At 43.6% G+C, this 26171-nt stretch overlaps 1 protein-coding gene across 1 annotated transcript; it reads left to right on the top strand.

Moving 5' to 3' along the window:
- Nucleotides 1–678: 678 nt before the first annotated feature.
- CHMP4C (charged multivesicular body protein 4C) lies at nucleotides 679–20455 on the top strand. Its single transcript, XM_056854576.1, has 5 exons — nucleotides 679–880; nucleotides 14167–14344; nucleotides 16549–16657; nucleotides 19520–19628; nucleotides 20372–20455. The coding sequence occupies exons 1-5, from the start codon at nucleotides 679–681 to the stop codon at nucleotides 20434–20436; spliced, it is 663 nt and encodes a 220-aa protein (XP_056710554.1). The 3' UTR covers nucleotides 20437–20455.
- The last annotated feature ends 5716 nt before the right edge of the window (nucleotides 20456–26171 follow it).

The raw sequence follows: 26171 nt of genomic DNA, 5'->3' as shown, positions 1-26171 counted from the left end.
AATTAATTAATATTTTCAATTAAAAGTTCTCCATTATAAAAATATATATTCAAATATTATTCTAAGTTTAATGTTTAACCAACAGTTATGATTGAAGTTTATTTTCAAATTCTCGGAATTTTTATTTTGAACCTTGGGGTCCCTGCCCCGAACAAAAAAGATCCTGGTCAAAAAAAGATGCACATTTCCCCCATCCAAATTCTCAAAACTGCAGTGGGGGGGGGGGGGTCATTTTTTTTTTTTGAGTCTGGAAAATTCAGATGGGGAAAATCCGCATCTGGAGAGCGGCGCATCCGAGGCGAAACCACCGGTGCCTCAATGGCCCCAGAAAGGCGAGGCGGAGGTTTCTGCAAAAGGATCGTGCACCTGGGCATGTGCAGAGCGCGCTCCCGAAGCGGCTCCGACCGGCCGAGCACATTCCTCAGGTAGCCACACCTGCGGCAGGTGCGTGCCAGTCACGTGATCCGCCTCCGCACCAGCCGCTTCCTTCCTTCCCTGCAGGAGTTTCGCGGCCGGAGGGACGGACGCAATGCCGCCCGCGCCGCTCCCGGCTTTGAGCTGAGCCCCGGGAGAGAGTTTGGGGCCGCGCCAGCTGGGCGGCTTTCCTTGCTCGGCCCTGCCTCGGACGGGATCCTTTGCCGCGGGGTGGGGGGGACCGAACTCGCGACCGGGGCCAAGATGAGCAAGATCCACAAGTTTTTCAAGGGCGGCGGCGGCGGCTACTCCAAGGGCAAAGGCAAGGGGGGGCCCACGCCCCAGGAGGCCTTGGCCCGCCTGCGGGAGACGGAGGAGATGCTGACCAAGAAGCAGGAGTACCTGGAAGCCAGGATCCAAAAGGAGCTGGCCGTGGCCAAGAAACACGGCACCAGAGACAAGCGGGGTGAGTCCGGATTGAGCCTGGCCACTTGCCCTATAATTGAGACAGAATCTGCCCCTTCAAAAGTCACACCCCATAGTGAAATATGAGATGGTGTGTTTTTTTTTACTGGCTCCAAACCACTCTTTTTTTTTTCAGTGGCAGAGGTTTTTGTCGATGTGCAAAGAGTGTCCTCATTCTCTTTCTCTTTTATTAAAGGTAAAGGTCCCCTGTGCAAGCACCGGGTCATTCCTGACCCATGGGGTGATGTCGCATCCCGACGTTTCCAAGGCAGACTTTGTTCATGGGGTGGTTTGCCAGGGCCTTCTCCAGTCAACTGGGGGCTGGGAAGTCCCGCTCCAGATCTGCCGTCGGTGCCAAAATGCTGAACCCTGGATTTCTGCGCATGGGTGGCATGTCTCGCTCATCAGAAGTGGAAAAGGGCAAAAGTCCAGTAGCAACTTAAAGACTCACAAAAATATTTCCTGGCAGGGTATGAGCTTTCGTGAGCCACAGCGTGAGCTATGGCTCACAAAAGCTCATACCCTGCCAGGAAATATTCTTGTGAGTCTTTAAGGTGCTACTGGACTCTTGCCCTTTTCTACTACTGCAGACAGACTCTGTGGCTCACAAAAGCTCATACCCTGCCAGGAAACATTTTCATGAGTCTTTAAGGTGCTACTGGGCTCTTGCCCTTTTCTGCTACTGCAGACAGACTAACCCGGCAACCCACTGTGAATTATCGCTCATCAGAGTTTACCCCAGTTGTCCAGATGTGGGACATTTTCTCTGTCGGAATGACTCTCTCTGTGAAGTTGAAAGAACGGCCCTGCTTGTCAAAGAATGTAAAAAAAAAAAAAAAGCAAGTAAACCTGAGTTCATCATGTGCGGTGACTGTGCGGGTGGACTTTTCAATCCATGTAGGTGAACTTGGAGGCCTTTTGGGCAACGGCTCCCCCCCCCCATATACCCAAAGCAAGCCCCCGATGTTTGTGAGCCTAACATGTGATCACAGTATTACATGAAAATCCTTTTTGTTTCAACAAAAGGACTCTTACCTATGCTTTCCGCCCACAGTCCCCAACAGAAGACTCCATTATTTTTACAATATCCGTTCCCATGGACTGACTCTGTTTACAGCCCTTGTTTCCTGCTTGTATAATACTGTGAACCTTATACCCATTAGGAATCTGGCAGGTTGTGCCTTGCTTGCTTTTTAATAAATTACTACTGCAAAAGAACTACACTATGAATTCTTCTTTAAAGTTTCTCGAACTAGATCACTTTAAAGACTAAAAGGAACATGATACTGTTAATTAGTGTGAGGCATATGAATACAAATCACATTACTTACACATTCTGCTGTTATGTTTCTGTCCAGGCTAAACTAGTCAGGGTTTGCAAATAACCTGAAGACCAGGATGCAGGTGCCCTCGAGTCAGGTGTGACTCGCACTGGCATGATAGAAATATCCTGAGTAAATGAATTAAAATATAGCTTTCTTACTGCCTTAAAGAATCTCATGTGTTTTCGACCTTAATGCTGCACATTTCATTGTCATTGTAAAATACAGAGAAAATACTTTATGTATAAAACTTATTCTGTTTAAACATAAACTGAAGAGCATTATGTGGTTTAAGTCACCGTCTTCTCCAAATGGATTTGTTTTCAGTCTTCAGACTGTTACATTTTAGGGTTGATGTAGAGCTAATCTAGATGTAGATCTGTGTGTGCTGGTTGTGATGTGTTTGCATTTGCAGTGCAGTCCTAAACAGAGTTGCACCCTTCTACATCCATTGCCTTCAGTGGATGTAGAAAGGAGTGAATCTGTTTAAGGCTTCATGGTTGGAGACCCACCCTAGTTAACCAATAAAAGTTTCTGCATAAAGTCATGTAGGTGTGTTCTAAATTTACCTAAGAGTACAATATGAGAATGGTTTTCTGCTTGGTGAAGGTGCTCATGTTCTATCTTTAACTTGTATGTTGGCTAGAAAACTGAAACTCCTTATTGCTTTATCTGGGAGTCAGCATAAACTAAATACAGCAGGGCTTAATAAATGTACCTAGGATTGCATAGCAAGGCTCTCTTTACACTTCCTTAGGTGTAAATCTTGACGCATCCAACGTGGCTTAATTCTGAGTAAATATGCACAGAATTGGGCTATGTCCCCCTTTGTCCATTTCACTTTGCCTGTGTGGGAAGCACTCCCTTTTTATGATGTCCTAAATATTTGTCTGGATTTATTTCCACCGCAGCTTTGTGAAATGTTGTTAGCACAGGTTAGGACCCAGCCACGTATGGTGTTGTACCGGTGGACAAGGGGGAACCAAATGCTGAGGAAAGAGGGCTGGCCTTATTAGACTTAGGGGTTACTGCACTTGTATTCCCAGCGATGTATTAAGAGTTTGAAAACGTTATAAAAATACTGTTTGCACTTTGTTTGGCCCCTTTAACTGTGAAGACGTCTTCCAACCATTTATTAGCCGTGGTATCCAAAAACCCTTTTAAAGCGATGTTTTTTATAACATTTTCAAACTCTTAATACATTACTGGGAATACAAAGTGCGGTAACCCCCTTAATCTCAGGAAACTTATCCCTGCACCATACCCAAGTCTGTACATCATCTGCATAGTGTTTCCATTGTAAGTGCTGTGGCAGCACAGTACTTAGAAGAGCATGCCATAAATATTGGTGGTAAATCATGCTGTACATGTCTAAGACAAGGGTGTGTGTGTGTCTGGTGGGATCCAGAGGTGGTACAGGCAGTGCTGAAAAATTATACTCTGTTCTTGCATGCATGTAAAAGTAACTGGAACAATCCCTACATTTTATCTTTTCTTCAACCATCAGTTAAGTAATTAAGTCGTTAATAGTAGGACAACTTTTGAATGTACTGCTGCAGATGTGGGAAGGAAGAGTCCAAATCTGAGGAGACTTCACAAGGTTTTTTTCCCTAGGAAATGGGATACAGGAAATTGATTTGGGTGTGCATGCTAGAGATAAGAAGTCTTTTATTGTGCCAATGAGAAAAGGAGCTAGAGGAGAGCCATGTTAACATCTATGTTTTCTTTGGGAGCAGCCTTTAAAATAGGGAAGCAGCCTTCAGATTTCTCAGTTGAATAATGAAGTTTTTGTTGGACCTCTTTCTACGCAGCCTGCTGAAGCCTGTAGTAGCCTTTTCGCGATGCTGCCCACGATGCTTGCCTGTAATAGGCAGTGGGGGACAGGATAGAGCTAAGCTGTCTCACCCCCCAGTCTTCATTTAAACCTTCAATGCACACTTCAGCACAGGAGCGTAGATAGTTTGTAAACAATGAAAATGGCAGCAGATCACTTGGTGGGAATCCCAGTGGCTGTGGCTACCTCTCCCTTTAAAGGAACTATTGCATGGGAGCTTCGAAAATGGATTTTATAAAGGAGGGAAGCACACTATCTCCAAAGAATTAACATGTTAAATAAAAGCAACATCCACAGAATGGTGTGGGCGCTGAAGCATCATTAATCCTGGTTCAGGGACGCTAAAGTGACTGAAGTAGCCACTCGGTGTGCTACATTAGCCAGGGGTGCTTAGGACTAGATATAAGATGGTGAACTCTACCAGCCCTCCTTCTGAAGCTCGCCTTGCCCCTGCTGCCAACTAGATGAGCGACCGGGACAGGTGTCACCCAGACCAGCAACCAAGGCAGCAGTATGGGTGATGGCAGGGTGGCACGTGCCTCCTAGACCCACTCCTACACTGCCCGGGTTCACGTCTGTGAGCTACACTGTCTCCCTGCTCATAGCAGCATGGTTGGGGGTGGGGGAGGGGGAATGTGCGCTTTCCTGACCCAAGCCAGTGCTGTCTGGGGACAAGGGAATAAGCGTGGGTGATCGGGGGAGGCTGTTCTTGCTTCCCAGAGCTACAGCTGTGTGCGTGTGGGGGGATCCAAAGCAGTGCTGTAGTTGATGAGGTACAAGCTTCCCAGACCCATGCTACCTGTGTCCAAGGTAGCAGAATGGGCAACGGAGAGGGACACACACACTCAATCTTCCCAGACCTATACCCAAGCTGCCCTTATCTAAGTCATGAATGACCAGGGAGGGAAAGTGTGCTCTACACACGTCTGCACTGCCTGGGCCCAAGGGGATGGCATTGGCAATAGGGCACTATCTGGTGGCTAGTCTAGCCACATTATTGGGGAGGAATGTATCCACTAACTGAAAAAAATATATTCTTGGAGTGCTCAGAAAATACAGAACCATTCTAATCCCCAAAATGGACCATGGTTGTACCCATGCTGCTTGAGTCATTGGGGTGGGTGGAAAGAAGTTAAAATATTTGAGCAAAATGTTTGACTTGGCAATATCCTCCCTGCGTATGTGTAAAGTGCCGTCAAGCCGCAGCCGACTTATGGTGACCCTGTGAGGTTTTCAAGGCAAGAGATGTTCAGAGGTGGATTGCCATTGCCGGCCTCCAGGTGGGCTGAGTTCTGAGAGAACTGTGACTGGCTTAAGGTCACCCAGCAGGCTTCACGTGGAGGAGTAGGGAATCGAACCCAGTTCTCTATAGTCTGCCGCTCTTAACCACTAAACCATGCTTAACATCCTCCCTACTGATTACTAAATATGGTTTGCCTCTGACACTAGTCCAGCCCCATTATTGGGGAGGAATGAATCTGTTAACAGAAAATATTTATTCTTGCTCAGAGAATACATAACCATTGTAGTCTCCCAAAAGGACTGTGACAAGCTGATGGTGTGAACTCTAGGAAAATGTGGGGTAACTAGTTCTGGCAGCTGCTGATGCGTCTTTAAAATGCCCGGACTGCTCATGTTCTCTTGTGTACATCTCCTGGTGATGTCTCAGCATTCCATGTGTATGATCTGGCTATTGTGATGGCTTTGTTGTTTACATTTGGGCAGTGATGCAAGAGTTTCATGTTAGCACAGCACAAGCCTAGAAGCCTGGTTTCAAGAACCTTGCATCAAGGCTGAAGTGATCTGGGCTGGCTGGCTGGCTGGGAAAATCTTATTACTTATGCAGTTGCTTTCACCTTCTAGGGAACGGCTTGTTAACTTTACTTTAAAAAAAATGAAAGGAAAAACTTTTAAATTTCTTAATGCAAACCATGCAATTGGGTCTCTGAAGTCTGTGACAAACTGAGGTTTCTGTATGTTGTGCTGACCGTCATAACTAGCTTGTTACAGTGGCCACAACAATATACCAGAAGTGTAGCTGTGCTAGTCAACTGCAGCCAAAATAACACGATGAGGATTCTATTTCCCTGTTATTGCTACTGTGAATGCAGAGGCATCCATATGGGAGTTTTGTGTGCAGTTTATTCTATCAGGTGCCATTTCCCTCCATTGGACTACCAGAAGGCTTTTTTAGGGTTTTAAATAAAATTGTTAATAACAATCTTTTGCCATGAACTGCCCGTTCTCTGAATTTCCAGCTTTAATTTTTAAAAAGCCCTTATCCCTTCCCATTGCTGAGATATAAGGGGAAAGGTGCGTTTATTGGCATAGGATTTTTATGCGTGTGTTTAAGCACACAGTATGTACAGCTCTAAATGTAACTAGAGCCGCTCTGAGTCTGGCCTTGGCAAGGAAAGAGCGGCCTAGAAATCAAATAAATAACTGTATTACAGATCTGGCTTTCTTTGTGGATCAAATATGTCCATTCAGTATATTTTGGCTCCCATGTCCATGAGTCTTCAGCCCATTCTAGTTTTCTCTCTTAAATTTTGCCATGCCCTGTACAAATAGGTAAAGTTTCAGCAATGGGCTATGTTTAGGGTTGCCAACCTCCAGGTGGTCCTGGAGAGAATGAAGGCTCAGTGCTGTATAGATGATGGAAAAGATCCAAACAGCACTACAAAGTAATATCAACACAAGATAAATTTATAAAGGTGCAGGTAAGTGCAAGGAGTGAACATATGTACAGAAATTAAGGGAAACACAATCAGGATTTTTTTGCAATTAGCATAAATAGTCCAGCAAGATATGCAAAATGACAAAAGAAATTGTCCAATGGATCACATAAAAACAATATAGCTATCCATGAAAGACTTTCCTTTACTTCTCGGTAGCTGGACACAAAATGTCAAGAATGAGGACCACAGCGAGGAGGTGCCAGAAGAGGTGCCCGGACGTGTCGTCTAGATCATGCACACGTTTCGCACATGGCTTCATCAGCTACACATATCAGAAAAGTTTATAACAATCATATCAATTTCAAAGAGGGACCGAGAGGATTTCTGTATAGGTCTCCAAAGCATATAATGAATTTTCATTATATGCTTTGGAGACCTATACAGAAATCCTCTCGGTCCCTCTTTGAAATTGATATGATTGTTATAAACTTTTCTGATATGTGTAGCTGATGAAGCCATGTGCGAAACGTGTGCATGATCTAGACGACACGTCCGGGCACCTCTTCTGGCACCTCCTCGCTGTGGTCCTCATTCTTGACATTTTGTGTCCAGCTACCGAGAAGTAAAGGAAAGTCTTTCATGGACAGCTATATTGTTTTTATGTGATCCATTGGACAATTTCTTTTGTCATTTTGCATATCTTGCTGGACTATTTATGCTAATTGCAAAAAAATCCTGATTGTGTTTCCCTTAATTTCTGTACATATGTTCACTCCTTGCACTTACCTGCACCTTTATAAATTTATCTTGTGTTGATATTACTTTGTAGTGCTGTTTGGATCTTTTCCAACCTCCAGGTGGTGGCTGGAGATCTCCCGCTATTACAACTGATCTCCAGGAGATAAAGATCAGTTCCCCTGGAGAAAATGGCCTCTTTGGCAATTGGACTCTATAGCATTGAAGTCCCTCCTCAGGCTCCACCCCCAAAATCTGCCGGTCTTTCCCAACCTGGAGCTGGCAATCCTAGCTGTATTGCATATGGCCTCATTTTCAGTAGTAGTGCATTCTGGCAGATGCCAACACTACCGAATTTAAGCATTTAATGTAATTTTTGCAGGATTTGTTCAGTTAATTGTGGCATCATAATCTTTTGCACAAAGGAGATTGCCATGCCGAAAACAATTGATATTTTAAAAAGCTGACTGCAGCAACCCAAGTATTTTTCTTTCAGAAGTTTTGCAATAAATATATAATTCTTTGTTGAGCACAGAAATTTGTCAAATTGTTTGAAAGGTCATGAGAAGTCTACTACTCTAAGCCAAAGGAAACCAAACCTGGCCAGTGTTGTCCTTAGAACTTACCACATTTGTTAAGTGAGGAGTATGTATATCAGTGTCTGTGAGGCACTTGCTATTACCACAGCACTACAGAATGCTCCATGTTATAGGATTGCCAGATCTGGGATGGAAATTTCTGGCGATTTGGAGGTGGAGTCTGGGAGCGCAGGGCTTGGGATGATGGACCTCAGTGGGGTGCAGTGCCATAGAGTCCATCCTCCAAAGGAGCCATTTTATCCAGGGGAACTGATCTCTGACCTTCTTTATTTTCTTGATGAACAGTTCTTGAGAATTTGAACACATATTAGACAGCATTTGTTTTTTATTCATGAAGTGCAGTTAATCTATGTTGGTTGTAGAGTTTGCCAGCACTAGAGCCCTGGCAAGGACTGGGGGGCGGGGGGAAGAGGACGAAAGAGACGTACCAAATTGGCATCCCATGATGCTGCTGCATAAATGGAAGTAACATCACCTCATTGTGAGGCACTCTAGGGTTCACCCAAAACTCTATTGTAACAACCTTCAAATTTTGGGTGAATCCTTCAGCGTCCCACAGCACTGTGATGTTATTTCTGGTTATGCAGCTGGAAGGGATGTCATGGCATCACCAGAGGCTGTTTCTCACACACACACACACACACACACACACACACACACACACACACACACCGCCCAATCCCTCCACCACCCTATTGAGGGTGGTAAGGAACAAAGGTCAAGGATGGACAACCTGGCTGCCCCTACCTGGGTTGAATTTTCATACTAAAAAAAGTAAAGGAAGCCCTGAGATTTGCATATTCTCACTGCATCTGCAAAATATGTTCTCCTTACAGGGAAAGAGACCTCTTTATTCCACAAGTTATGAGCTTCAACAATATTCTTTCATGTATATGTATATTGGTATTATTGTGTTTTATTTGATATGATAGGCTTTCTACGTAGTACCCTTAATTTGGGGAGAAAAGTGGGGATACAGGAGATGCACGCCAGCATAGTTTTCCAGTGAAAACTGGAAGTGGTGTTATGATGTTGTGGGGGACACTTTAGTTTTGGCTGACGCCTGGAGCATCCTCCACAAACGTCATAATGTCACTTCTGTTTTCTGTTGGAAATGTCATCGTGTGCTGGCATGACATCGGTACACTTCTCCCTGTTCCAGAGCTGACACCTTACCACTGCCTTTTCAGGTAGGTTGGATAATTTCCCAGCTCTGAGTTTGGAACTTCCTGGAAAGTTGGGGGTGTAGTCTGGGGAGGGTGGAGTTTGGAGAGGCAGTGAGCTCAGCAGGGATGTATCGCCGTGGAGTCCACTCTTGAAAGCTGTCATTTCTTGTGGGGAACTGATCTCTTGAGTCTGGAGATCAATTGTAATTCTGGGAGAACTCCACATTCCCCCTGGAGGCTGGTAACCCTATTCCCTGGGAACCATTCCCAAATCTCCAGGAATTTCCCAAGCCAGAGATGTCAACCCTGGAAGGACAACAGTCATCGCCTCGCTTCCTCCTCCAACCCAAGCCTTGCTGCTTCTAGGTCTTAGCCCCTCACCCACCCACCACCTCTGTCTAGGAGTTGGACCACCTAATGCTCCAACTTTAAAGAGAGTGTTCGGAGCTGTGCATGCCCAGTGGGGTTCCCAAGCTGTCCCTAGGTGGGATAGGTGGTGAAAAGTGGCAAGGAGCAGCAGGCCTAGGCGGCACCCCGTGTTCATCTGCACTAATTGCACGTGATGAATATTTTGCATGCCCACTTTTTAAAAACTGTAAAAGAAAGAGAATGCAGTCTACGCCTGCAGATATTACACATGCAGTGATCATTGTGCATTGCTGAAATAAATAGTGTTTTGATACTTGGAGACATTAGTAGAGAGTACTGCAAATTTTATTTGGCTTCTAGCTCTGAATTTGAGCAATGCATGTGTCAGCAACTGTGGCATGCCTTGTAGGCTTTACGCTTGCTTTATCTCCATTCTCTTAGGGAAATCTTTTTTTCCCTTTATTTTAGATTACAACAGGAATGTACATAATGGGTACTTACCTTAACACAAGTCTCCACAGAACTCTAGTCAAGAGCTTAGGTGCTTCTCTATCATAGTTCTGAAGTAAGAATAATAGCAGTCTTGAGATTACATGACCTGTGGTATTATGTTTATTTCCTCAGATTACTCTTTGACTCTTAACTGGCCCTCTTCTTTTTCTGAACTCTTTGGAATGGAAATCTTCTTCCAGTCTTCTTCTTCCAAGTCTTTATGAGTGCCTGTGAAGTAAGTTCATATTCTCTACAATACAGCCTCATGATTAAGGAATGTTGACAGTGCAGCAAATGAATACAAACCTGCATGTACTGAACGAACAAATGCTGTTGTTTAAAGGCTCCTTGCTAAGGCTCCAATCAGACAAAATGCTGGAAAAACATGCTGAAATGCAGGAACCCAGCACAGGGATTGTATGTGTCCAGGGTTTAGCAGCACCCCGATTGTTTTAGTTTAAAAATAAGCCCCCATCCTATTCAAATCAAGGATCCTGGTAGTAGGAAAAGATAGCAAAAAACAACAACTCATCACTGTGGTTCCGTGTGGCTGCTCTGAAAGGAAAGATGTGAATGGCCTGCAAAATGGGAACTCCTTTTCACCTTCAACCACAATTTGCCAGGGAGGATCCCTTGGGCAAGGGCTATGGTGGTTCCTGACAACTTCATCTTGTTTAAATGAGGTGGTGGAATTTACTTACAAGTAACAATGCATTACACATTGAGGCTGAAGAGCCTACAAGTTTTAACAATTCCGATTATTTCTGTGTACATCCTGATTGATTTGATGCATGCATAAGCCACCTTTCTGCCTGATCATTGCTTCTGGTTGGCAAGCCAGTGTGGTGTTGAAGTTAGAGTAGGGGCACCCGACTTTCTTGAGCCTGTGAGTACATTTGGAGTTTTGAGAGGGGGTGGTGAGCACCACCCCAAAATGGCTGCCATTAGGGTTGACATGCCCCTGCTGGGGATGAGGGATCTCCTGCCCCCAGGGGGCACTCCCCCGTGATGCTCACCTGACCAATGGAGGGGGGAATGGCACCAAAATGGGGAAGACATCAGCATCCTGACCTGAGTGACATCAGTGCACTGCTGGGGGATGCTGGGGCACTTTGGTATTTGGGCAAAATTCGATGGTTAAGCCATAGAGTTTTGCCCAAATGCTAGAACGTCACTGGCTTGCTAGTAATGTACTGACATGACTTCTGGTGCGCACAGGAAGAGATGTCAGCACGTCACTGGTGATGTCAGTGTGTCAGAGGGATCCCACCACCTGGTAAGTCCTCCCTGCCTCCTCATGGTTGCCAGGGGTGACCAGGCAACCCTAGCTGCCATAGGAGGTGGGCCTAAATGGAATACCTCCCTCCTCATACCTCCAGGGAAGAAGGAAAGCCTGAAGGAAAAATAGAGTCACACACTGACTAAGGAAAGCCCCGGTGCTTACCGGTCCCCCTGACCCTCCAGTGGAAAACCCTTTCATTTCAGCCAGCGTGATGTAGTGGTTAAGAGCGGTGGTTTGGAACGATGGAGTCTGATCTGGAGAACCGGGTTTGATTCCCCACTCCTCCACATGAGCAGCGGACGCTAATCTGGTGAACCAGGTTGGTTTCCCCACTCCTCCACATGAAGCCAGCTGGGTGACCTTGGGTTAGTCACACTCAGCCCCACCTACCTCACAGGGTGTCTCTAGTGGGGAGGGGAAGGGAAGGTGATTGTAAGATGGTTTGAGTCTTCCTTAAGTTGTAGAGAAGGTCGGCATATAAAAACCAACTCTTTTTCTATGACAAGCCCTTCCTTACAATGGCCTCACCCACTTTCTGACAAGCTTGGCGGGCACCAATGGAAGTACTGGATGGCCCCATGGCAACCATGGGCACCACATTGGGGAGCCTCGAGTTGGAGTGTTGGACTAGAATCTGATCATGCAGGCCACCCAGGTTCAAATCCTTACTCTGTTGTGCAACCTTGTGCCAGTCACACACTCTCAGCCAAACCTACCTCTAAGGTGGTTGTTGTGTGGATATATCACATCTAAATATTTAGGTGTCTAATTAGAACAACAGAAAACAAGATCGAATGAACAGAAGAACTTTAAAAAAGGTTATAATGGTACTGGGGTTTATGACAGAAAATGTCCTCTTGCTTCAACGACTGCTACTCAAAGATTCCTCACTGGCCATGAGAGAACTAGCTCCGACCCCACAAGTGTGCTACCAAGCAAGCATATTTCTGACCCTAAGGGGCTCTCTTTTTTTTGCTGCCTTGAATTTAAGGAATACAGGTGGCATACCTAAAACAATATGGGATATAATTTTATTAATTTGGTTGGTAATTAAGGATGCGTTCTGAGACTGCCAAACTCTTGTTGTTACTGTATTAATGCCGAACAATATTAAGTTTTCCTAAACGAAGGACAATCTTTTATGTGCATCAAAAAAATGTGTGTGTTTTTTAAAATCTGTCTAGATTCAGGATAAAAATCAGAGAGAGTGGCCTCGCTCTTACTAAAAATGTGCATTTCCAATGACGTAAGGTGTTGAAGTGAGGTTCATGATGTGTACCTGGAACGCCTTGCAGTGGCCCAGCCAGTCAAACAAGACTGGGTGGATCTTGAAGTTTATAGAGTCCTCAGAGTATGGCTGCTTTGTTCCTGAGAGCTCCCTCTATCCGTGGCTTTTGTGCTGCTGCCGGTCAACACCTTTTTGGCTCAATACAAGGTTGTTATTTACCTGCCGCACCACTGGTTGTTTGCAAGATGAGAGGACGATGGTTGCAGTTGAGCACTTTGTCATCTTTTCGGCGGCCTGTTAGGAACAGCCATAATCGTCTACATTTCAAGTATGTGTTTCTAAATTTAGCGGGGGCAACGCACAGCTTGCTGAATCCAAGCACTTGGAAATGACTGGCCTTTGCACTGTAGTCAGGGCATGTATGCATTCGGCAGTGGTTTGCTTTATTTTACTGATGTGCAAGAAGCCTGTTTGTGCTGCAGAGTCTGGATTGAGAGATGTTATAGACAGGAAATTTAAATGAAGACATGAGATTGAATATGTTCTCGTGGGGTGTAGGCCTTAAGTATGGGAGTAAATTACCGCAAGAAGGACAGATTTAAGAGTCTGAGCATAATTGGATGCCATGCAGTGTATCTCCTCTGCCCCATAGTTACATTGATTTGAATTATGTTATTGGAAGTGGAACTTTTTTTAGTGCTGCTGAATCCACACTGATTCTAGCAAATCGCACTGAGCGACTAGCTTTGTCATGTTTGACCAGTTCTGGGAACGGTGTTAGTTTGTGAGACTTATGGTACCATGAAGAGCCTAGGATTTCTGATATGTTGTAATGGGAGACAGTGTGGTATAGCAGTTACAGTGTTGGACTGGGACAATCCACACTCTCACTGGATGACCTTGGGCAAAGTAATCCTGAGGGCAAAGCGGGGGTGTCAGGTACCATGGACCCTTGAACTCGTTGGATGGAGGGTGGGAATGGAATAGAAATGTAATGGATATTACATGTAAGGGATGCTTTAGGCTAATCTGCATTGAGCAGGAGGTTGGACTAGATGGCCTGTATGGTCCCATCCAACTCTATGATTCTATGATTTTATGAAAGATTTGTGTGCATTCAATTGGGTTTTTCAATTTTTGTCCTTGGGCAGCAGGGAATAGCAGTTTCAGAGGAAGACTCGATGGGATCATCTTCTTGCTAAGGTCCTTCCCCTTCCCAGGCTCCACACCAAAATTGCCAGGAATTTCCCAAGCTAGAGTTGCCAACTCTAGGTGAGAGGGAGGAAGGGCTCCCACCTTCCCCATACTGTTTACCTGAGCCAAAAGGACCCTGGGATGGAATTTTCTGTGCCAATTTGCACATGTATGGAATACAAATTCAGATTCAGGTGGTTCTTTAGGACAATTAAGAGAGGACCCTCATAAGAGCCTGAGAGATTTCTAGGCCTCCTTCATTTACCCTTCAGGGTTTACCATCTTGCCTGCTTCCTTCCTTGTTCAGTGCTAAATATAGGAAGCATCTGCCTTTCTATTACAATATGAAATGATACATAGCTGACGTCTTCTCCTTGCTTACAAACAGCGGCACTGCAAGCACTGAAGAGAAAAAAGAGATACGAGAAACAGTTGAGCCAAATTGATGGGACGCTTTCCACCATTGAATTCCAGCGCGAAGCACTTGAAAATTCCTACACAAACACCGAAGTGTTCAAGAACATGGGCTATGCTGCCCAAGCAATGAAAAAAGTACATGAAAATATGTAAGTGGAAGGAGTCAATTTTTTATTTTATTTTAGGAAATAGCCTTTTGTCATTATGGCCACATTCTTTGGCTATTGTTAGAGTTTGGCTTCCTTTTTGGCTAGGTCCTCTGATATTGTGGTAGCACTGTGGATTGTAGCCATGGGTGCTATTGGCCTGTCCAGCTTTTCTTTTAAGGAAGTGCTGGAATTCAGTCCCTTGCAAAAGCAGTTTCATTTTTCCTATTAAGGCTGGCTTTTGCTAGGGGCCAGTTCAATTCAAGGTACCCATTGGTTATGTTCACTATGTCTGCCATTAGCAGGGCTTCAATATTTTATTTCATGTCCCACGTTCAGATCATCCTAAGGCTGCCAGGTCTCCCAGAATTGGGGGAGAAAATAGACACCACTGTACTATTATCAACCGATGAGGAAACTAGTACAGGAGCGAACCAATATAATGAAGTGCAAAAAATATTTTTATGAGCTACTGTGTCTAACAATTACGCACAAACAATTACACATACATATTAACAAGAAATCTTATACATCAACTATACAACCCATCTCATGGACAGTAAGACAAGGAATATATCTGAACAAGAGTGCAATGTCTCTCACTGTATGTACATCAATCTTCTGTATAAGTATCATACAGGTAAATGAGTAGTTCTGACAATAATAGGTTCAAGGAGGATTTGCTTCAAGGAAGATACGGCCGTTTCAAATTCTTTGGATTCTTCATCAGTCTTTCAAGCATATTCCTCTGTTATTGCACATCCATAGTAATCAATTTCAAAGTGCTGCATGCATAACAGATCCCACGAAGGGTAACCATACCCTTCGTGGGATCTGTTATGCATGCAGCACTTTGAAATTGATTACTATGGATGTGCAATAACAGAGGAATATGCTTGAAAGACTGATGAAGAATCCAAAGAATTTGAAACGGCCGTATCTTCCTTGAAGCAAATCCTCCTTGAACCTATTATTGTCAGAACTACTCATTTACCTGTATGATACTTATACAGAAGATTGATGTACATACAGTGAGAGACATTGCACTCTTGTTCAGATATATTCCTTGTCTTACTGTCCATGAGATGGGTTGTATAGTTGATGTATAAGATTTCTTGTTAATATGTATGTGTAATTGTTTGTGCGTAATTGTTAGACACAGTAGCTCATAAAAATATTTTTTGCACTTCATTATATTGGTTCGCTCCTGTACTAGGTCTCCCAGAATGGCAGACTTCCCACTGGTAGTCCTCTTCCTTTACTCAGTGGGCTGGTGTGGGGAGATGGAGGAGAAAATTGCCTGTGACAGAAATGCAGTGATGACTATTTGGCATAACCCAGAAGTGACATCATCATATGGGAATGACTCGCTAGCATTCGTTCAGCCCAAGCTCTAAGAGTTTGGGTCGAATGCTAAGGTAACGTGATGACATTACTTCTGGGTTGTGCCTGGAATTATGTCAGAGCAATGCTGAAAATCTCACTACGTCACTAATGATCTTCCCCAATGCTGGTAGGCCTCCAGCTGATTACCAACCTTGGTTCATCCTTTGAATAGGGTTGTCAACAGGCCTGGAGAATAATGCCCTGTCCTTCAATAGAAATTGGCAGCTGAAATGTTTCATGGCATGGAGACAATATAAATATCCCATTAAGCCTCTGTTAAGGGGATAGGACATTTTTTTTCTCTAGACTGTTAACAGCTTTATTTCTGGATGACCTGGGACATAGTTCATTGAAGGCTGTGCTTTAAGCCTACAGGAGTCAGCGTGGTGTAGTGGTTAAGAGCAGTGGTTTTGAGCGGTGGAGTCTGATCTGGAGAACTGGGTTTGATTCCCCACCCCTCCACATGAGCAGCGGAGGCTAATCTGGCAAACTGGGTTGGTTTCCCCACTCCTATACATGAAGCCAGCTAGGTGACCTTGGGCTAGTCACACTGTCTCAGCCCCACCTACCTCACAGGGTGTCTGTTGTGGGGAGGGGAAGAGAAGGTGATTGTAAGCCGGTTTGATTCTTCCTTAAGTGGCAGAGAAAGTCAGCATATAAAAACCAACTCCTCCTTCCTCCTCCTCCTTCATACACTGCAGCTGTACTGAGATCTTTGCATGCAAAGTATTAGGTCTTCCACTGTGGGCTGTTTCCATGTCATGTTATGACCTATGAATTCCTTCAGGGAAATTGGTTAATTGGGATGTTTGTTTCTTCAGGGATCTGGACAAAATTGATGACATGATGCAAGATATCACTGAGCAGCAAGATATTGCACAGGAGATAACGGAAGCCCTTACGAGAAAAGTTGGCGATGATTTCGATGAGGTTAGTAATGCAACCAAACGAAGGAGGAGGCAGGGCTGCTGCTGAAATATCATTCTTTATTTGTGTTTGATCAAATCTTGTCAAGCTCATTTCCAAGCACTTAGCACGTTTGCTCTTCAAACCTCAGTTGACTTAAGAAGCCGTCTGTGTTCAAGTGGTGAAAAATTAGATTTCAGACTACATAGCTCTGAATAAGAGCCATGCCAGAGATCAGTTTTCTCCCCAAGGAAGCTTAATAGTACGAATGGAGTAAAAATCTGTGGCCTGGTTTTGCCAGGTGCTCGGAATGAATCTAAAATTTGGCTCCCATTTGCTTTCGTTTGGTCCATATTTTAAAAGAGTTTTCCCCCCTGAAGCATGACTTCCATCTCATGGCTAATACTCCCACTGTTTTTTTAAAAGACACCAGTGCAGTTGAGTGAATTATGCCTATGTCTGTCCGCCACACTGTGCTACATTGCAGTGGAATTAGATATTACAGGTGGAGTTATCCCTTATCCAGACTGCTTGGGACCAAAAGTGGTCCAAATTTCAGATCTTTCCATATATTGGAATATTTTGGAATTTTTGCATATACATAATGGCATATCTTGGGGATGGGACCCAAATTCATTTACGTTTTATATAAACTTCATACCCATAGACTGTAATTTTAAACAATATTTTTTTATAATTTTGCATACATTGAACCATCAGAAAGCAAAGGTGAAACTATCTTACCAGAATACCTGTACCTGCTGTTAAACAAGAGCGAAAACAAACAACAAACTAACAACGGCAGGCTTTCAGTCGCCATCTAGGATGCAGTGTACACTGTATTTTATGTTTTTAGTTGGGAGGAAACATTGAAAGCAGGCAGCACGGATCTGTCTGCATGCTTGTTCCAAGGGTCTGGTTTTAGGATCAGTCCGAATAAGGGATACTCTGCCTGTACATACATGGCTGCCTCCAGAGCAGATGCATGCAACTCTGACATTCAGCTCCCGTATGCTCCTCAGTCATTCCCACATTCTCATCTCTTTCAAACGGAACAAGGAAGAGTCCTGCAGTTTGTGTGTGTGTGGGGGGGATTATAAGTTGTTTGTGCTGCAGGTGGGGCCTCCTTAAGGCCATGACTCCATCCCCCACCCCAATGGGGTATGCTAAAGAGCCACAACCTCAGCTCCTGTCTTGCAATCTGGGGAATGGGCGGCTGAGCGTGTCATAGAATCATAGAGTTGGAAGGGACCACCAGGGTCATCTAGTCCAACCCCCTGCACAATGCAGGAAATTCACAACTACCTCCCCCCCAGACCCCCAGTGACCCCTACTCCATGGCCAGAAGATGGCCTCCCATCATCTGCTTAAAGTTATAGAATCAGCATTGCAGACAGATGGACATCTAACCTCTTAAAAACCTCTGGGGAAGGAGAACTTACCACCTCCTGAGGAAGCCTGTTCCACTGAGGAACCTCTCTAAGTTTCTAGCTGCTCTAACTGGTCAACTCCCGTTCCCTCTTAAAGCAAATGTGGCAAGCTGCACGTGCTCCATAGAGGCTTTTGGCCTCTAACAAGATGTTTCTCTTTCAAGAGGTGGGGGGCAAGATTGGTTGCTGGGGTACTCTGATGTCTCTGCTGACGCTGTGGGGTACCAGGTGGTCACCTGGTGAGGCAACTTCTTGAAGGAACTGGTATCAAACTCTCAGTTGTTGTATGCCTGAGCATACAAATGGTTCTTTGCTGTATTGGTGGTTGGTTGTTTTTTTTTTACACTGTAAGTAAATTATCTGCAGGTTTAATTACATCATTTAATTACATCATTTTCTCCCCAACGGGCCCCCAAAATGCTTTATAACATTCTCTCCTTCATTTTAAATTACTAGTCTACAAAATAACTACTGTTCTCTCACACCTACCAAATATGTTTGTGGTATGTTGAAAGCCTAAAGGGAGCAAAAGAACCCCATCTTTCCATCCACAAAAGCTTTGCAACCAGGTTGCCTGGAACTATGTGAGTGGCTGTTTACAAGAGTGGTATAAGTAGAGATGCTCTTGATATAATTCTTTCCCCAATGGCAAAATTGATCATTGAGAGCCTGCCAGTACAGGGTAGTGTGGTACCTCCAGGTTGCAGGGTTTCCGCATTCTGTGGAGACTCCCCAAATATGTAGAAAAATATGACTTTGTAAGTAGTCTCCCCCCCCTCCATGGCCTGAGGCAGACTGAGCATGCTGATTGCTGTTTAGAAGGCATGGAATGTCAAACCAAAAAAGGAAACGGAGATGTGAAACTGATTCATGCAAGCCTATGTAATTACAACAAGAGAACCTTTGAAAGAAAACAGAAGCAGCCCAATACATGGCGCCATGAATTTCATTATTACAGGATGAAGAAGCATAATTCTGCGAAAAACGTTTTGAAAATTTCAGAAGACGTTTCCCAACTTTACTCATCACACCATTCTTCCAAGATAAACGGGACTGTTTCCCTTGCTTTCGATACTTCCGCATTTTGATATTGTTTAGTCTTTACAAACAATTGTTACTAAAGACCTTGTTGAAATCTTGTTAGACTCTACAGAAGATATCCCCATATATGTGTATATAATCTGTGTTTAGGATTGTAAGTTTCTGTTTGCACTTCACTGTTGTCTCCCACTATTTTGTAATACACTGATATTTTTGCATATAGAGCTGAGTACTGTTTTTTTTCTAAACATGTAATTACAATAGCTTACACTCTCTTGGAGAGGAAACTCTGGAACAGGGGAAAACGTCTCAGTTCATTTCTCTCCCCCTGACTCAGTGCAGTTACTCAGAGGTGCCAAACTCTTAAAACTGACCCTATTTCTTGAATGGTAACGGGCCACCATCTTACTTTCAGGATGAGCTGCTGGCAGAATTGGAGGAACTGGAGCAAGAAGAGCTCAACAACAAAATGAGAAATGTCCGATTACCAAGTGTACCGTCCATGCCGCTGCCCTCGCAACCTGGTAAGTTCCTAGTTGTGTTGAGTTGCCTGTTTGTGAGGTACCAAAGAGAAATAATCCCTACCTTGGAAATAGTTTGACGTGGGGGAGATCCTGGACCATTAGCGTCCTCTTCTGGCAGTTTGCAGGATCTAAGTCATTGTGTCTACTTAATGGCAACAGGCATTTTGCCTTTGGCAGGCATATGAATAGAGACCTGCACTGGTAGTTTGGCACTGGTAGGTAGGAGGCACAGGAACATTGCATAAACATCAGCAACTGGCCACAGGTAAGGGTATCCAAATCTAAGTTCTTGACAATGAATCCAGGCCCACCTCATAGAACAAAGCTCTTTGAATGGTTTTAGTTGTACTAAGTGCTCTTTGATACCGGCAGGTATGACTTTCAGTTGATTTCATTGGAATTTGGGTTGAACACATGAAGCTGCCTTATACTGAATCAGACCCTCGGTCCATCAAAGTCAGTATTGTCTACTCAGACCGGCAGCGGCTCTCCAGGGTCTCAGGCAAAGGTCTTTCACATCACCTACCTATCTAGTCCCTTTAACTGGAGATGCCGGGCATTGAACCTGGGACCTTCTGCATGCCAAGCAGATGCCCTACCACTGAGCCACGGCCCCTCCCCAAGGTTAAAGGTTAAGGTGCATCATGTCCACATTTCTGTTGAGAGGGTTCCAGTTGAGTCATAGGCTTCGTATCTTTTTACTTCTTTATAGTGAATTGTTCTTTACTCATCCTTTGCTACAGTATCTTCAAGGAAGAGAGTGGAGGATGACGACGACATGAAGCAGCTGGCAGCCTGGGCATCATAACAGTATTTCGCAGGTTTACAGCAAACACCATGGCCAGATTTCATGTGTTATGCACAGTGCAGTTGTGTTTGATATAGACCAAAACTGGTTGCTGTTGATGCTTTTTGTATGTTCATTTTTTTTAAGCAGAGCTGGGATTATTACTCCAAGCTGATAGCAGAAAGGTTATTTCTTCTTCAGGTATAGACTTTTCTGGCTTTTTAAAAATGTGTGTATTGAAGAAACCAGAGGAGACTTATATTACTGGGTAATCACAGTATTATCCTTTGGCCTTGAGGCTGCATGACTCTCTTTCTCTCGGTCAGCATGAAATAAGATTCAACAGCAGGCAAGGGAGAGGCCCAATTCTTACAAGTCTCCCCAGCTTCTTTTCCCTTTAGTCCATGGTGGCTTTGTTGCTCAGGGCAAACATGTTTCCAAACTGGTTTGTTGCAAAGGGTAGAAGCAATGGCGTAGAGCTTAGGTTAGGTTGAATGCTACAGTTTCCCCTCTTGTGTAGCAGTGGAATGAGTTGCCTTGGGATAATGGGGATCTCCTTTCTAGAAGCTTTTTCCGATTTGGGGTGGTTAAAAATTCATGGTCCATTTTGGCCCCCATTCAGCTCTGATTGCATAAAGGAAATGCAGGCCCTCAAATAATTTTACACTGTTGGTTATCTGTACTTCTGTCCAAAATCTTCCTTCATGCAAATACTTTCTTTCTCACTCATAAGGAGTGGGGGGGGGGGAACCCCATAGCACCTTAAATATCAATGCAGATATTGTTGCCAGTTCTTCTTTACATTAATGTATGGAAAGATGACTTCAGCATAATCTTATGTAGGTATATGAATTATAAAGCACCAAGCAGTATAACTCTATTGTAAATGTGTTAGTCTCTGAGGTGTCACAAGATTCTTGTTATTTTGAATGCTGTCTAAGATACATAATAGAAGGGTGGAACTCCCATGTATTTCTTCTTTGAGTTAAACTATTCCAATTCTAATATAGTTGCAAAAGTGACAGAGGAAATCCAGACTAGAATGCATGAAATTGTTGAAAAAATGGCAGATGCCTTTTGCTGAAATAACGCGGGACACCTAATTCTCTGTTGGGTTGTGGCTGGAGTGAATAAGTGATTCGTTTACTGCTCTTTCCATTTAACTTCCTTTTTAATGCTGAGTCTTTCACAGAGCGACTTCATATTGCACTGTCAGTTCTTGAAAGGAACGATCTGAAAGGCTTTTGAAAGACTGTCGCTTTTTGAAACGGCCATCTCTCATTTGTTCGATGTCTTTTGTTTGTTTGTTTGAATGTTTAATTACAGGATTGGAATAATTTATTCAATTTTATGTTCCATATTTCACATCCAATTATCCTTTTGACTAAGGGAACAAAATTAGGTGCATGAAAAGAAACTGGTGACTGGAAATGGAAGGCAAATAAAATGTAAATACTGTAATGTCTTGCTGTTGAGTACAGTTAACTAATCACGTATAGTATCTCTTTAAACAACCAAACCCAGAATGAGGTGTTGATCTTGGTGTGATCTATAAAACTGGCCAGCAGTTGGTGGGAGGGTATTGGCATTGTGCCCAGTGTGCTGGTTGACACTCACTCATATAAAAGCCTGAATAAAATATGTAAACTTCCAGTGAATACCAGTAACAATTCTTATAAAGCTCTGATTTCCATGTGCAAAAAAAAAAAAAATTATAGTAAGCGGGGGGTGGGGGGAGGAGAGAGATTGAGTGGAAAATCTGGCTGGATTGAACCCATAGTGTGTTTTCAAGCACACAACGTACATCCTGAAGGACATGGGTTCTGCTGGGGGCCTGTGTGCATAGCAAAGAAATTTGTCAGCTTATTCTACCAGCCTTGTAGCCTTCTTGTACTTAAAAGTGCCTTTCTTTATGGTGGGAAAAATGCCGTCAGGAACGGAACAAGGCCATGTGTCAGCCATGTTGTGAGAAGTGCCTGCGAACTTCCACACATCTTGTTGCCATGAAACTGTACTGGCAAAAACAGTTGTTGGAATGGTTAATATTTTACGGTCTCATCCTACGTGGTGTTAGGCATGGACAAGGCTGTGATTTTAAGTGCGCCTAACTTTGCGTGTGTTGGCCTGCCAGTCAGTTAAAACTGCACACATTCAAAAAGCTACAGGTTTCATCTGAACATCTTACTTGGAGGATACCTGTTTTAACTGTATACAAGGAGAAAGAAAAAGACAAGTGTAGATTCATTCTGACTGAAGGTTGTAGTTGTGGCATATTATGAAGTAAAAGTTAGGAGCATTTTTCTTTCCTCCTATGTTTACCTTTAAAAAATCCTATATTCTAATGTCTGTATTAATTTTTTTCCTACGTAGTGTTTTTAATACAGCTGATTTGATCCAGTCTACACAAGCAGCTTTGAACTCTTTTAGAGAAGCATTGGTCAGCACACTAAATTGTGTGAAAAGCTCTTGCTGTTTCAATCCTCAATACAGATTTGCATCTTGACCCAAAATGCCTTAGGGTAAGACCAAGACTACCAAATGTAGGCTGCTTCTGAAAACAGCAGGTCTCTTTTGTTTGCCTTACATCATATCTATTAGGCTGAGAGTTTCTTCATTCCTGCCAATGCTGTGAGTTGGGGATTGGGAAATGTCCAGTGTGCTGCTGTTGTGAAATAAGGTGAAGATGAGTAGACATCCAGTAGCAAACCTGTGCCTTTTGAAACATGAACTTCTATCCTTCTTTGCAATAAATACTATTTGAATTAATGTTGTATATTTTATTTTCATGAGTATTGGAATCAGACATCTAACTAGCTTTCTTGAACAGCTGGAGGAAGAGATTGCCAAGACAAACACGGAACAAATACTTGCATCTTGGATGTTGAAAACCCAATGGCAGGATCCAAAGAAGCATGAGGTTGTTTGTAAGTCCACAATTAGAGTTTTTGGGTTGCTTTCACAGTAGCTTCAGTTTTGCTCCCCAATCATGCAGAACTGCAACAAATATTAATGATGCCATCTGAACAAAGGGCCTTTAGAGTCTGGCCATATTTCACTCTCCTGAGGCCCTGAATTACCAACCTCAAGAATGGGCCTGGAGTTCAGCTGGAATTACAACTAATCTGTGGACTGCAGATTCTGGAAGTAATGACAGCTTTGGACTCTATGGCATCACATTCCTTCCCCTCACCAGACACAGCCCACAGGGCAACCCCAGATGTAACATACAGACAGGACAATATTGCCTCTGCTATTTAATGAATCCAGACCTTCCAGCTCGGTAAAAGAGAATGGAGTTGGTTATGGAGCTAATCATTTTTTCTGCCCCAGATGCACAGATCTGTGGCAGTACTGCATATGATGTGACTTAGGGCTTCATCTTTCTTGGTTTAATCATGAGCCAGGGAAAGAAAAGAACAGAGTTCTGGATTTTCTAGTAGACTAGCAGTTTTTGCAAGATACGTTGGCTGTTGTTTAGGAGAGAGGCTAAGACAGAGGTATAATTAAGTGTCTGCTTGGAAATTGTACACTTTCAGCTTGCTTCAGGAAATCCAAACCTACAGCCAATTTTGGGTGGTTCTTTTCTAGGAGACTAGTTCAAAACAAGCTTGAAGGAATCTTTCGTCGGTCCAAATACAGCACAGTGCTAAAGCCAAGAGCAACATTTGCAAGCGCTTAAACTTTAAGGTTGAAGTTTGTCTAAAGACTATGGAACACAATGTGAATCTGGACCAGTGTGTATACTCACAGGGTACTTATCAATATTCTGTCACTATTTTATAGTAACCTAAGGATTCTCCAAAGAGAATGAACAAGGCCAGAAAGGAAGATACTGTGAACCTAAAAATGCTCAGCTCTGGAAAGGGTCCAATTGATACAGTGAAAAGGATAAGCCTGTACATATAAGTCTGTACTCACAGGAATTGCTATTAAATGTCATTTTTGCACAGAACATGGGCTTATCTAGGGATATAAAGAATAGATGAAACTAATCGTTATAGTGCAGCAGGAGGAACTATTCAGGTTGCCCTCTGAATATTTGTAGAAACTGTCACACTTGGGAAATTGCTGCTGTTCATAACCTGATTCCAGGAGTGTTCACATGTCTATGACTCTTTATTCAGGTACAATTCCAACCTTGCTGATTAAAACAGCATGTGCCAAAAACTACATGCCAGTAGTTTGTGATATTGTGGTGCTCATTAGTAGATAACCTGCAATTATTTTCATATGCATCTAGTTTAGAAGGTTTTAGAGAGGTAAATGCCATTTTATGAGCTCTCTAGTTATTTGGTACGTTTTTTCCCAGTGTACTAGTTTTTTCCCAGGGCACAGGAAAGTTTACTCTTTTCCCAGGATACAGTTATAATAAATCTCTATTACCTTTGTAAAAATGTCCTCCTGAATAATTCAGTTTTGCATAATTGGTGGAACAGTGCGAGCCTTCCCAGCCTCATCAGGCGAGCCATTCCATAAGGTGGGGGCTACAACAAAAAAGGCAAGTGTACAGGCAGTTGTTGATCCTGTCCATCTGCAGGATGGCACCTGAAGAAGGTCCTGCTCAGATTAGTGAAGATGTCATGGCAGAAATCAGGAGGAGAGGCAGTCCTGCAGATATGAGGGTCCAAGACCACAAAGGGCTTTGTGTGTGATAGCCAATACCTTGAATTGAACCTAATGATGATAACTGGTCTCTGACAGCAACTGTTTAAGTCTGATATGTGAAGAATGATTTGAACCAATCCAAAGCACATCCCCTGACACCTACTTCTGTCCCCAAGCACCTCAACAAGATGGCATGGGCCAACATGCCAAAGGCTGCCAGTAGGTCCAATAGGTACAACAAAGAGGCGTGGCCTTTGCCAACATTTAGATGGAGGTCATCAACCAAAGCCAGAGAGATATCAGAGACCACCTGAAGTTAGTCAGCTTCTGTTCCCTCAATCGCTTTGTCCAGAAAGGGCAGATTACAGGCTTGGCAATAACTGGCCACATCGTTTTTCCATAGAAATGGTTTTTAAAGTAACAGATAGTAATTACCTCTTTGAGTGACCCAGGGAAGGAGCCCTAAGTAAGCAAAAACCTGAGCAAACAGCATACTGTCTGTTCCTGAGACAAAGACTCAGATTAAGGAGTCAGCAGATACGGAGATACTTTCAACAACTGGGATGGTCATGAACTAGCTTATGCAACAGCAGTACAGAAGTAGCTTGTCTTTGCTGTTGTCAGGGATACTTCATAGATCTTCTAATGAGCTCTACATAACATCCCATCACATTCAGTATGAGTTTTCCACAAGCGCCATTCTAGATGTCTCTTCAGACCATCCAGCCCTATGGTAAACCAGAGAGCCTGGTTCCGCTCCAAGGATGCAAGAGGTCGAGGAGGGTTAATCTTGTTAACAGCCTCACATTCCAAGCTCCCACTGCAGCCTTTATAGAGCACGTGTTTGAAATCCTGAAATTTCCTAGAACATTCTGGAATTCAGTAGGATCCATAAGCCTCCAAGGCCAGAGAATTTCAACTGGGACCCTTTTCCTGCAGAGTATCATGGTCACATTCACCCATGCCCTGTGTAGATAGTTTGAACCATGGTCTGAATACTGTCGATCTCCAACCCTGAAACCAGACCCTCCCTTAAAGGCTCAGTACGAAAGATTAAATCCAAAGTGTAGCCTCTTTTATGTGTTGGGCCTGTCATAATTTGAGAGATGCCCAAGGCTGTCAAAGAAGCTATAAAGCCCTGGGCCAGCCCT

The sequence above is a fragment of the Euleptes europaea genome, chromosome 8, assembly GCF_029931775.1.
Source record: "Euleptes europaea isolate rEulEur1 chromosome 8, rEulEur1.hap1, whole genome shotgun sequence".
NCBI classification, from domain to species: domain Eukaryota; kingdom Metazoa; phylum Chordata; class Lepidosauria; order Squamata; family Sphaerodactylidae; genus Euleptes; species Euleptes europaea.
The sequence above is the reverse complement of the archived record's forward strand: the minus strand, read 5'-3'. Positions and strand labels throughout refer to the sequence as shown.

Bases quoted from the DNA above. Each gene is read 5' to 3' on its own strand.
- CHMP4C (XM_056854576.1), top strand. From the start codon at position 679: ATGAGCAAGATCCACAAGTTTTTCAAGGGCGGCGGCGGCGGCTACTCC. The intron at 881-14,166 runs GTGAGTCCGGAT...GCTTACAAACAG, and splicing joins CGGCACCAGAGACAAGCGGG to CGGCACTGCAAGCACTGAAG. The intron at 14,345-16,548 runs GTAAGTGGAAGG...TTGTTTCTTCAG, and splicing joins AAAAAAGTACATGAAAATAT to GGATCTGGACAAAATTGATG.